This window comes from Phyllostomus discolor, chromosome X, assembly GCF_004126475.2.
Source record: "Phyllostomus discolor isolate MPI-MPIP mPhyDis1 chromosome X, mPhyDis1.pri.v3, whole genome shotgun sequence".
NCBI lineage: Eukaryota > Metazoa > Chordata > Mammalia > Chiroptera > Phyllostomidae > Phyllostomus > Phyllostomus discolor.
Window position 1 is genome coordinate 70,822,896 of NC_050198.1, and position 13,918 is coordinate 70,836,813.

Sequence of the window (13,918 nt, forward strand, 5' to 3'; positions counted from 1 at the left end):
AAATCTCCCCAGACATTCAGGAGCACCTCAACCGCAATTCACCAATCAGACACAGGAGTGCTTGCCCTGCACCACTTTTAGGACAATGGCACATGCACATTCAGCCACTTGTCCAATAAATACTTGTGGAATCTTTGTTCCCAGTACTGCATGAGGCATTGGGAATTCAGAAACAAAGTCATGGAGTCTTGTCCTCAGCAGTTTAGTGGAAGAACAGACGCAAACAGACAAATTCAATACAATACAAAAATTATAAAAACAAAGGTAGACAGCCCGGGTGCAATAAAATCCCAGAAGAGGAGTGGACCTAAGAGCTCATGGGAGAGTGAAGGGTTCAAACAGAGAGGCAACCACTATGATGACTCTCGAAGGAAGAATAGAAATTTATCAGGCAGAGAAGGGAACAGGTTTTACAAGGTCTCGATGAGATTAGGCAAGGTTACAAAGTTATTAAATTGCAGGGTTAGGATTCCAGTCCAGGTCATATAAAGCAGGGGGAAAGGCCATAACCAGGTGTCAAAGTCCCCAAAAACTATGGGGAAAGAACTAAGAAATCAATAGTTGACAGTGACAAGGAGGGGTATGGCCCATCTGGATGGGAGAAGCTTCAAAGGAGGTGTTTCTTAGAGGGTGGATAATGGCCTGACAGCAGCAGTAGTGACTAGGATGGATTGGACCCCACTTTGTAGCCTGAATGGACAAAGCCCATCCTCAAAAGGGTGTAGCAAAGGTCTGCATTTGGGGCAGTAGCTAATAAGGACAGAGATGTGGACCAAATCATAGCAATGTGGACTTCTGGTGGGAACATACGGTTGTAAGCAGTGCTCTGGCACGTGTCTCCAAATATGGCTCCACTGTGTCCGAGTGGGAGCGTCTAGCCTGACCATGTGGGGATGGAGAGGTCCGAGATGATGAACAGGCCCACTCACCCCAGATTCTGTTTTTCAGGTTGTGGGAGAAGGTAGTGGGGGCAGGGAGGGGTCCAGGATGACCGAGTGATCACAGTCACAAGTCAGCAATCTTCCAAAGCCCAAATTAGCTTACAGAACCCCTCTGGTTAAGGCCCGTTGCCTTTGGGATAAAACCTCTCATGTCAGAGAACAGAAGCTAATATCAACAATTGCTTCAGTCAGGCAACTTTTCAGGACCATCTCTTCTTCCATCTCTGGACAGTGATCCCTGCTGGTCAGTCAGGAGTGACTCTAACGCCCCCACAGGCTACCCAAATACACAGCTTCTTCCTCACCCAAATACAACAGTGAACCCTGACTTACAAGAAAAAAAGTTCAAAAACTGCTTTCTTCATTAGGTGTGTGGTGGTCTAAGTTGGAGGAAGTCACTGGAAGAACCATGCCTGCTGGCTTCTCCTCATGTCACCTCAGGTTCTTGTCTTTTAGATCACAAATTCATCTCCTGTGTTGGACTGTTGCTTCAGCAACCATTTGCAAATGTTCCCAGTGGAGCATACCCAGCCCCAAATAGCAGAGAAGTCCAAAACCTAGCACAACTCTGACAACCAGTCTGCTTTTACCCATGGAAAATTCCAGTAGTGCTATAGGGTAGCTGGTGTGCCCTAAAGCACGCCAGCCTTTGGATAAGATGTGGATAACTTCCCATCTGCTTTCACTTGTTTGCTCAGTGTCAGGGATGAGTCTGCAGTGAACCAGCCTCCCTGTCATACACGATGCCCCAGCAATCCCAGGTCTAGCTTACAGCTGCAGACTCGGAGGGCCAGGCACCCCTTCCAGCCATGGCAGAGTCTTCAGCTTTGTTTTATCCACTGAATGGACTAATCTGAGTGGAATTTAATACACACCAGGCAGACCACAGAAGGAACATTCTTGGTTATATATACAATTAAGTTTGTTTTATTTATTTTTTAAAATTTTATTTTAATTGTTGTTGCAGTACAATTTTCTATCTTTTACTCCCATCCCAGCCCACCCACCCAGCCCTCCCCTCCTCCTGCCCATTTCCACCCGTCCCCAGTTTTTACCCATGTGTCCTTTATATTTGTTCCTATAAACCCTTCCCCTTTTCCCCTGAAATTCCCTCTCCTCTCCCCCTGAACACTACTGCACTGTTGGTGGGATTGCAGACTGGTACAATTAAGTTTGTTTTAAAATTACAAAATAATCATGCATACAAAAGAGTGAATGAAATGTGTAATTTAAATAATTTTAATAAATGAACAGACAAAGACAGAAAACCAATAGAATAATAAGCAGATACACAGATTAGCTAGCTCCTCAGTATTCACAGTTGCTGAGGGGAAGAGCCTTTGAAAGGTGGCTGAGTGAGATGAGAGGGGCTACGTGTGGTTCAAGAGGCAGCATATCCACAAGTCCAGTGAAACATTACCAGCACCTTAGAAGAGTTTCATATTTATCATTCATTTCTTTGTTCTTCTTTATAGTTTTAACAATTACATATCAATTCCTAAAGATATGTATAAAGATGTTTGTTCCATAAAGATGTCTTATTAAGACACACACACACACATATATATATCTTATTTAGTTCTGTCTACTTTTGAAATTCATGTAAATGGGAATCATACAACATGTACTCCTCTATCACTTATTTGGCTCAGCCCTTCTGAGGTGTATTCATATAGATGTAACTATAACCCATTCATTTTCTTCTTTTAATTTTTTAAGTATATTCTATTGATTATGCTATTACACTTGTCCCATTCCCCTCCACCCTGCACACCCTCTCCCACCCATTCCCCCGCTTTAGTTCATGTCCTTGTGTCATAAGTTCTTTAGCTTCTACATTTCTCATGCTATTCTTGCCCTCCCCTGTCTATTTTCTACCTACCATCTATGCTACTTATTCTCTGTACCTTTTCCCCCTCTCTCCTCCCACTCCCCTGTTGCTAACCCTCCATGTGCCCTCCATTTCTGTGCTTTGGGTCCTGTTCTAGTTGTTTGCTTAGTTTCTTTTTGTTTTTGTTTTAGGTGTGGTTGTTAATAATTGTGAGTTTGCTGTCATTTCACTATACATGTTTTGTATCTTCTTTTTCTTAGATAAGTCCCTTTAACATTTCATAAAATAAGGGCTTGGTGATGGTGAACTCCTTTAACTTGATCTTATCTGAGAAGCACTTTATCTGCCCTTCCATTCTAAACGAAAGCTTTGCTGGATAGAGCAATCTGGGATGCGGGTCCTTGTCTTTCATGACTTGGAACACTTCTTTCCAGCCCCTTCTTGCCTGTAAGGTCTCTTTCGAGAAATCAGCTGACAATCCGATGGGAACTCCTTTGCAGGTAACTGTCTCCTTTTCTCTTGCTGCTTCTACGATTCTCTCCTTCATTTTAATCTTGGCTAATGTAAAGATGATGTGCCTTGGTGTGTTCCTCCTTGGGTCCAACTTCTTTGGGACTCTCTGAGCTTCCTGGACTTCCTGGTAGTCTATTTGCTTTGCCAGATTGGGGAAGTTCTCCTTTATTCTTTGTTCAAATAACTTTTCCACTTGTTGCTTTTCCACTTGTTCCCCTTCCCCTTCTGGTACCCCTATGATTCGGATGTTGGCATATTTATAGATGTCCTGGAGATTCCTAAGCCTCTCCTCATTTTTTTTTTAATTCTTATTTCTCCATTCTTTTCTGTTTGGTTATTTCTTTCTTCCTTCTGGTCCACTCCATTGATTTAAGCCCCAGTTTCCTTCCTGTCACTGTTGGTTCCCTGTGCATTTTCCTTCATTTCTTTTAGTGTAGCCTTCATTTGTTCATCTAATTTGTGACCAAAATCAACCAATTCTGTGAGCATCCTGATCACCAGTGTTTTGAGCTATACATCTGATAGGCTGGCTATCTGTTCATCACTTAGTTTTATTTGCTGTGGAGCTTTCATCTGTTCTTTCATTTGGACCTTTTTTTTTTTTTTTTGGTCTTGTTGTGCCTGTTACATATGAGGGGAAGAGCCTTGGGTGCTCACCAGGACAGGGCAACCCAGTTGCTGGGTTGTGACACACAGTATATGGGGCAGGGGTCCAAAAGAAAAATGGTGCTTGCTCCACTCCCTGTTGGATTTCAGTCCCTTCCACTGCTTCCCCCAAGCACACTGGGCCCTTCTGGTGCTGATTCACCAGTGGTTGGGTTTGTGTACATTCCTAGGACCCTGTGGGTCTCTCCAACAAACTCTCCTGTGAGGCTGGGAGTCTTTCTGGGCACCTCAACTCCCACAGGTATTTTCAGTTGGTGGTTTGAGGCTTTATTTCCCGGCACTCAGACCCTGGGTTGTGCAGTCTGTCTGGCTCCCCAGTTTCTCTTGGTTTATCTCCTGGTCAGCCAGCCGCCTTGCACGCAGTACCTCGCTTCACGATTGCCGCCTCTCTGGGTCTGCCCATTGCCACCCCGCGCCCAGGGTCCACCCGCTATGTCTTGCACGTCCTGGGTTTGTCAGCTGCTGCCTTGTGCACGCCCGGTGCCACTGCTTTTTTTGCCATGACCCCTCTCCGCCCCTCATACCAGTCTGGATAAATGTGTCTATTTTAGCTCCTTGGTTGTCAGACTTCCATACAGTTCAATTTTCTGTCAGTTCTGGTTGTTATTTTTGTTTCTAAATTGTTGTTGTCCTTACCTTGGTTGTGCGAGGAGGCACAGTGTGTCTACCTATGCCTCCATCTAGGCCAGAAGTTCCCATTCATTTTCATTGCAGTGTAGTATCTCATTACATGAACATCTCATAATTCATCCATTTATTTTTAATGGATATCTGAGTTGTTTCTAATTATTCACTATTAGGAGCAACACTGCTTTGAACACTGTTGTCAGCCTCCTGGTGCACTCAAGCAAGTACACATGGTCTCTTGCACTCCTTCCCACCTTGCTCCAGGTACATTTGTTTTGGTTTTAGGAATGCTTTTTCCATGGGAGACAAAGACAGCCTACTCATGGCAGAGAATCTGGGAACCAGTTTGCCTTCTGGTGACTCCTATGGCTGTTTGAGGCTCAAGCCAAAAGAGTAAGAGACGGGAGACAAGTTTGGAACTGGTCCCCCAGTGGCTGGGGTCAAGCAATGCAATAGACAGAAAGGGCTCCCTGTGTCTTGGAAATTCACTCACCCTGCACAGTGCCCCAAGGATACTGCCGAGCCTTCATCATCTTGTTGCCTATCTTCAGTTCTTCTGTGCTGCCAATGACAGCAAAAGGCAGGTGGGCCTGAAATAGAAAGCAAACAAAAGCTCAGAACTCAAGGAGAAAGGCACAGCTCCTACAATGCAACTGCTGCTCACCTCCTGGGCCTCAGGCCCTCAGCACTACAGTGTCCCTCACTGTTGTCAACATCAAGAGGTATTTCTCTCCTGAGCTGTCTGGGGATAAGAGGTCTAGTCCAGGCTTCTGCTGTTCAGAGACTCACAATAAAAGGTAACAATGACATGGTTGAATACATAGGGAACAGACAAAGACAGAAAATCAATAGAATAATAAGCAGATGCACAGATTAGCTAGCTCTTCAGTATTCACAGTTGCTGAGGGAAAGAGCCTTTGAAAGGTGGCTGAGTGGGATGAGAGGGGCTATGTGTGACTCAAGAGGTTAAAGGAGAACAAGAGTACAGGGAGTGCTGGCCCTCCCCCTTCCCCAGAGTGTGAGCCCTGAGAATAGGTATATGCTGAAACCACACTGCTGACTGAACTGTGTGCTCCTTGTTCTCTTCCTTCCCTGGAGCAAGAGCTTACACTGAACTCTTAAGCCTAGAAGTCCATAAGTATTCATCCACATGCCCATGACCGTGCTGGGTTCTGTTTTAGGTGCTGTAAAGGAGACAAAAGAAGTAGGAGATATACTCCCTCACCCTCTGGGAGCTTACAATCCTGCTGGGGATGCTAGATTTACATATCCCAAAATATATAAGACAGAATATGACCAAGGGCTTAAATGCATGCTCTGGTGCCCTGCACACACTAGGCGCTTCATAAAATACTCCTTGAATGGCAGTGGCAAAGCCATGGAAATAGTGGAGAAGAAAGACCAAGTACAAACAGGGGTCTGAGCTTGGTGCTCGCAGGGCCTGATGAGGAGGGAGGCCTGGCTAATGAAGGCTTCATGCATCAGAGCAGAGGCAGCTGTCCCCACTTGGCAATGTGGGGCCTGGGAAAGCAGCCCTTCTGCAAGGAGCAAGCAGCCCAGATTATAAGTGCTGAGTGACCACTGGCCAAATGGAACCACTGAATAACTACTGTTTATAAACCAGGTGATTCTGGGCAGGGCTTTACCTGAAAGGACTTTGCAAGTGGACAAGTAAAAAATCCACTGGAACTTTCTTAGCCTGCTTGGAGAAACAGGCCTCGGTTTGTAGGCTCATTTTTCCATTCTATAAATATTTACTCAGCTCGCGCTATGTACTAGGCATTAAAAAAATACAACATTGAAAAAGTTCAGAGCCTGCCCATGGAGAGTGCACAGTCTGGTAGGGGACAGACATGCCAACAATAATACTAAACTAAGGTCCAGATTATAAACAGAGGCTCAAGGGCTGGAGGAACATGGAGGAGGGAGCAGCTAGCTTAATGGGAAGTCAAAGCAGGCTGCACAGAGTAGGCTGTAGCAATTGTACTAATATTATTGTAGCTAAAGAACTGATATTGGAAGCAGCAATTCACTCAACTCCAGGTACTCCATACCAGGTGCTCTACATTACATTACCACATTGAATCTTTACAACAATGCTTGAAATAGATGTTTTTATTATCCCATTTTATAGAAGAAGAAACTGAGGTCCAGAAGGGCTAAGTGACTTGTCAGCAAGCACACAGTAGTAAGGGGCAGAGTAAGGGGTGGTCTCTCTGACGTGAAGGGCCTGCAGGTCTGCCACACACCCTTTTAGAGGTTGGAACAGCAGAGGAGGTGAGCGCTCCAAACCCTAGGGTGAATTGGTTGTGCAAGGTCAGATTATACGTGGCAATTCAATTCTAGGAAACCTGAAGCAAATATTTTTTGTTTATTTAATCTGTGCACTGATCTCACAGCCAATCCTTCCTCTCTATTCTCTTCTAGCTCCGTATGCCAAGAATGTTTTTAGGAGTGGAAAACACAGGACTTAATCAGGAGCTCAGTTCCAGGACATCCGCTTATCCCTCGAGGTACTTGGCCATGCAGATGAAGTGGCTCTTCCTCATCCTCTCTCAGCTTCTCTCAATGTGTCATAGGTTTGTCCCTTCCTACCCCACTGACCATCCCCGAAATGGGGACATAGGAATAGGGAAAGAGGAGGCCATGGATACGGAAGGTGGGCAAAGGGTGAAGGTGGGAAATGTTTCATCAGCCCTAGTAGGGCAATTAATCATCAAGAGGGTCATTGCGCATGTGACACAAAGGGGTATTAGGGGCGTACTGAAATCTCAAAATCCTACCCAAGGACCAGTGATCTCTGACTTCTGCCAGCCCCAGGGTGTCATTTGGGCACAATTCATTCCCACTCAGGGACCCAAGACATGTCGGGAGCCCCAAAAGCACCCTGAAACCTTATCCAGGAAAATATTGTCTTTCCTACAGAGATCCCAAAGCTTTGGGCACGTGACACAAGGGGCATCGGTGGCAGAGGGCTAGACCGAGGGAAGAGGTGAGAAAGAGAAACCACATTGTATCCTCCTCACACATTGTGGGCTCTCGACTGAAAGTGATGGAGGAGGAGGCTGTGTGGAGTAGAAGGTATTTCTCTGGGCTCAAGAGAAAAGGGGAGGGGGAACAAAAAGAGGATAAGGGAATAAAAATATCAGTATTCTCTTGGGCCTGTTACTGTCTCCAAGAGACATTGTTAGAATGACAGGGTTGCTTGCTTCCCCTCTTCCTTAAACTGCTATCATTTTGCCCCTCCCCATTCTAAAAGGCACAGCTCCCACCCAGGCAGCTTCCGAGGGGTACAGAGACCTCCCACGACACACTCTTTTACAGCTGGCATCGAGTTCTATTCTGATAAGTCTATGCAAGGATATCATTTCCCAGTGCTCCCAGGCAGATATCATTTGATTATCACAACAGCTTTACAGGGTGGTAATGATCAACCCCATTTGTGATTTTGGGGGATTGGCATACAGAAAGATTAAATGAGAGTTAGGTCCCTAACTCTCATGCCCAAATCTTCCCAGGAAGTAGTGAGGACACCGCACTTTATTTTCTTAAAATGTCTTTTTTTAAAATATTTTATTTATTTATTTTTAGACAGAGGAGAAGGGAAGGAGAAAGAGAAATACCAATGTGTAGTTGCCTCTTGTGTGTCCCCTACAGGGGGAGCCCCAATCTGGCCTGCAACCCAGGCATGTACCCTGACTGGGAATCAAACCCACGACCCTTTGGTTTGCAGGCTGGTGCTCAATCCACTGAGCCACATCAGCCAGAGCAGGACACCACACTTTAGATGCCAGCCTCCCCCAGTCATTCAGGGTGGCCTGTGTTCTGCCTTCTAGCTAAAGGCATTTGCTAGAAATCATCTAACTGTGAAGGGTGGGAAATCATGGGACCAGGCTCTGGCCCTCGTTCTGCTGCTCTTGAAAGACTGATGGCTATGACAACCAAAATGGAGTCAAGAAGAGCAGAGAGAAGGTATCCCCCATCATACTCCCAAGGGTGACACTTGATATATGTGGAGCCAGAGCAGAGACTCTGACAGATGCAAGATAGTGCTGCTGCTGAAACAGTGACAGACTCCTATGGGGAGTCTGTGGAACACTCTCACCCAGAAGGCCTCTGATGAGATGCTCCTAGGGGTGAGATGCCTCAGTCTCAGAAAACTTCAACAAGAGCCCTGGCAGGTGTGGCTCACTGAATTGAGCACCTGCCTGAGAACCAAAAGGTTGCCTATTTGATTTCTGGTCAGGGCAAAAGCCTGGGTTGCAGGCAGGTCCCCAGTTGGGGGCATGTGAGAGGCAACTGATCGATGTATCTCTCACACATCAACGTTTCTCTTCATCTCTGTCTCCCTCCCTTCCCTTGTCTTTGAAAATAAATAAAATCTTAAGAAAAAACACAACCTCAACAAGAGATGGCCTCAAGCTTTATCTTATGAGTCTAGTCTCAGATGCACTACCTTTCCTGCCTCATGTCTACCTAAAATTCTTCTTGGCACATTTTAAAATGTCTGATGATCCAATTGACATGAATTATTCTATTCTGTTTCCACTACATCCATTATACTTTGGGAGGGCACATGATCGTTCCCCTCAGCCCAGTAAAATAGACCGCCAAGGCCCTTTCCTCCGCGTCTGACAATATCCCTATTGGGCATGGCTCCCTCCCAGAGTGGACAGGATTTCCCAGTCATGCTGCTGGCTATGCTCACCCCCATTTCAGGCCCCTACTGGTAACTGAGCAAAAGCATGCCTGATTCTCTCTCAAGTCGACCCTTGGTGATTCCCACAAAGGTGTGTACAAACAACAGAAATGGCACTGCTGCCTGAAAAGAAGGGGCAGGCTTGTGTCTGTGGGTCTCCATGTGACCCTACAGGTCACCCATGTGACCAAATACTTTATGGGGGTCAAACCCAAGACCTCACAGATGGCCAATCAAGTGAGCCAAGTAGAATAATTGAGCTAGTTGCCTGGTCCCTGGCCATGGTTTGAGCTACTCAAAGGACAACATTTGATTTGAACAACACAGCAATTTTTAATATTAAAGTCTACAAACTTGAGAGTTATTAGAGCATGGGTTGAAAGTAGAATGCCACAAGATCTCTCACAACCTTGTCTTGCAAATCCGTCAATCTGAAATCAGGATTTCCAGAGCCACCCATAAGTCAAGGGGGAGGCTGAGACTTCATTGCTTTCATTTCCTGCCATAGAAATCCTTAGTAGTGAATGGCAAGATGGCTGTACGGTCTTCTGCACTTAGGCAAGAGGCTGGGGGGCTAGAGTCAAATCCAGAATTGAAAAGCCAGCACCCATTCCTCCTACCACCCAAGCGCAGATCCCTGATGATGCAGCTTTGTATGCCACAGCTGATCCAAAGACCCTGGGGACTTTCGACACCATTTAATGGTGGTAGGCAGGCTGAGCAATCCTCTGTATGTATTTTTGGCAACAACCCCCATCCTGTCGCGCATCACAACACACATAACACATAGCATTCCCATGCATGCCCCCTTCCCACGACCATGCCCAATCCCAGGCACACTAGCTGGAGGCCTGCCCTGTCTTTCCCACTCAGAAAAGCATGGTGAAATGCCAGGGAATGCATGCTGAGCAATGTTTTTATAGGGATAACCCTAAATTCACTAAACTTTCAGTTATAAAATAATGAGTCATAAGGATATAACATACAGCATAAGAAAAATAATCAATATTATTATAATAACTTTGCATAGTGACAGATGGTTACTAGATTTATCGAGGTGATCACATCATGAGGAATATAAATGTTGAATCATTATGTATGTTATACACCTGAAACTAATATAAAATGGCATGTCAACTTTCATTTTAAAAAAGTAAAAATATTTCTTTTTTCAAAGTGAAATACTAGCAAACTTTGGACTACTGACTCCAACATCCTGACTTCTTGAGAGAATAAGCACCAATCTTTTTTTTTTTTTCTCTCATGCTCACGACTGGTCAGAGCATGAGAGGTATAATTCTACCTACCACAGGATGCACAGCCTTCCTCTTGGGCCAGACTTGTCAAAGATGAGGAGGGATTTCTAAGAACAGGTCTCAAGTGTACTGATAAGTGGAAAGTCAGGCAAGACAATGACTTGCTGCCCTGCTATGCACATTTGTTGGCCAATTCATAAGAGGTGGCCGCTGATGCTAGAATGGTAACTTGCTGGGCAGCGGCAGCAGGAAGTTTCTAAAAATGGCTTTTATTACCAGGCTTTCCTGAGTTGGGCTATACCCAGGCATTATGTCATTAGGAAAAACTGATGCCTCTCAGTAGAAAAAAAGAAATCTGTTCCCAAAGCAGAGGCTTTCTGAAAGCTATTAGCTGTCTCCTTGAAATCATAACATTGAAGATTTCACAGCAACAGCATCAACACATTGTAAAGAAGCATGAGGAGATGTTTGACTCTCTGCCTTCTTCATTACTCATTCCTATAGTGGGGGAGGAGTGAGGGAGGACAGGCAAGATGGCAAGTTGCTTTTTCAAAAAGTCATTCACACTTAATAAACCAAAGCACAACCCTGAAACATAAAAAAATAACATTTCCCTAGTCACCAGAAAAATTGTAGGCCATATATCATTTTTCCTCACAGGGGCAGAAAGCTTGATTATCTGAGTACAGATTATCCTTGAGTCTCCAAAGCCAGCCAATTTTTTTTAGCCTTTCCTTCATTCACCGAAATCAATTGTCATAGTCCTTCATTTCAGTTACAAACAAAGAATGTTTGCCCATCCAGTGGTCCCCTGGGGGCTGCCTGGCCTAGACCAGAGCAGCATCAAAGAGGGGCGTGGAGGGAGAGGTTTGAATCCCCCTATTCCAGAGTCTTCCTGGACTTAGCCTTTTCCTCCTTCAACCTCTACTCTGCTTTGAAGCAGCCCCAGGATAGAGCTGTTTCATTCTGCATTCTCTCTCACAAATACCTGAGACTCAGATAACCAAGAATTGACTACAGTAAAATGGATGGTGAACATATCTGACAGCTATTGGGTGAAATAGAATAAAGAACAAACGGTCAGCACATTGAACCCCTGTGCTCCCACTCACGTTCATAGTTCCATTGATCTCTGCCACCGACTCGTCATCTGTAGGAAACTGGTAGATCTGGACACCGTTGCTGACAAGCTCACTGGTTATTTTGATTTTGAACTTTGTTAGCTCACTCTTAGAAATGGCATCCGACTTGGCAATGATGGGGATTATGTTCACCTACGGGAGAAAGGAGCCAAGTGGGAACGTTGTTGATAATCTGCAACCAACAGCAGCACGGCTTAGGATTTCTGACTGGCTGACAGAGGGCGCAGCTCAACCCAGTGGTTTAGGACTGGCCACCGCTGTAACCAAATAATATAATCAATCACAATTGAGTGCTTATGAGGAAGTAAGTGCTTTACAGAAATTAACACAATCCTGATAACAACCCTCCCAGGAGGTATCATTACCACTATTTTACCAATGAGAAACTGAGGCATAGAGTAGTTAAATAACTTGTCCAAGCCCACAGAGCAGGTCAGTAGCAGAACTGGGATCAAAATCCAAGTTTAGCCTTATTCCTCGGTCTGCAGTCTTAACCATGAGCTATCTACCAGCTCAGATCCAAATTGATGAGTTGTGTGATATTTTCATATCAAGGTCACTGCTCCAGTGATTTGAATGAGAAGATGGCAGTTGGAAATCTGTGGTTGACAAGGGGAAAGATAGGCACTCCTTGCTAATAATAAACTGTGCCAACCCATCCAGCGCATGCTCACCCCAGCCAGCGGAACGGGGACCTACATGAGGGAATGGCAGGAAGTGGGAGCAGTGGGGAGCTCAGTGACAATGCACACGTGGCGCTCTTTTTGGCAGTAAACACTGATGAACCAACCCAGTTAAGTGAAGACCTTCTCAGTTACCAATTTGATCTGAGACATATTCAAAGAGTTATATTGCCTGAATCTCGTGGTTCATTTCTGCATAAAGAAAGCAAGCATAAATGCCCAATTTCAAACAGCAGGAAAAAGGATTACTGCTGCCCCCAAATCAAGCCACCTGAACCCCTGACCTGATCCTTGATATTCCTCCAAGAAGGGACAACGCTTTTACTGCCAGAAGGTTAAGAAACTCAAAATGCACATGGCTTAGTGAGACAAAGCGCCCTCAAGCTCAGGTGCACATGGAGAGCGCAGTCACTCCTGCCAGCAGCCTCCAACGGGATGCATGGATGGTGCTGGGGCACTGAAATGAATGTGAAAGGGGATCTGAGAACTTTGGACTTGGAAGACAAACTTTGCCCCCCTTGCACTTTGCCTCAGCAGCACCTCTGAGGTTGGACCTTGGAGGCACCTCCCTTGAAGTCTTTATTTTGGGAGGGCTGGGGGCCAAAGCCCTTGCTGAGGGGGAACAGCAGGAAGAGCCAATTTTCCTCTTTGCTCTTCACCGTGTCTCCATCCACACACTCTAAACATATGGCAAAGGCTGCTTACTTAACCTGCCCACTCACCAGGCCACCAGCCGTGTGGCTCTCTGCTGTCCTAGGCCATGCAGGGTGTGGCGACATTTCCAGTGCAGCTTGTTACTCATGAGTGGTGAGCTCATAGCTGCGAAAAATGAAAAATTGCTTCTATTCTGATTATACCTGAAATTCTGTTTTTATAATGGACATGCTACTAAATAAATGCATATCTGTTAGATTTTTGTAAAAAACAACAACAAAAACCTTGGAGTTGGGGAGAGTTCAGTTTGAATCCCAGACCCGTGACAAGTTGTCTAACACTAAGGAAGATCTTTGATTCTCTGTGCCTCTGTTTCCTCATGTGCAATATGGGAATAATATTATCCACCACACTGAATAACTAGAAAGCTGAAATAAAATAATGCATATAAAATGCTCATCACAGTACCAGACACCTATAAAATATTAGGGGAAAATGTACTAATTATTATTTTTTTTCTAAAGAATTCTGTGGTCAATTCTTTTGTACAGCAAATAATATCTTTTTTTTTTAGATTTTATTTATTTATTTATGTATGTATTTATTTATTTTTAGAAAGAGGAGAAGGGAGGGAGAAAGGGAGGAAGAGAAACATCAATCTGTGGGTGTCTCTCATGCACCACCCCCCACCAGGGACCCAGCCTGCAACCCAGGCATGCACCCTGACTGGGAACCAAACTGGCAACCCCCAGGTACACAGGCACACACTCAATCCACTGAGCCACACCAGTCAGGGCCAGCAAATAATCTTTTAACATGAAGAATCACTGTCTAATTTATATCTGGAGTGGGATTTGCAGGTTTCATTTTCTCTTAAAGCAGGACATGCCTGATTCCCACAGACAT

The 13,918-nt window shown here is 45.0% G+C and overlaps 1 protein-coding gene across 8 annotated transcripts in view; it reads right to left on the reverse strand.

The window, feature by feature from the left end:
* SEPTIN6 (septin 6) overlaps positions 1 to 13,918 on the reverse strand; it is a 68,470-nt gene that overhangs the window by 17,529 nt on the left and 37,023 nt on the right. For all 8 annotated transcript variants that reach the window (XM_028522262.1, XM_036016843.1, XM_028522266.2 and 5 more), the window contains exons 5-6: positions 11,646 to 11,807; positions 5,072 to 5,168 (exon numbers count right to left, since the gene is read on the reverse strand). In XM_028522262.1, the coding sequence (XP_028378063.1) occupies positions 5,072 to 5,168; positions 11,646 to 11,807 (259 nt within the window). The remainder of the gene's footprint in view (positions 1 to 5,071; positions 5,169 to 11,645; positions 11,808 to 13,918) is intronic.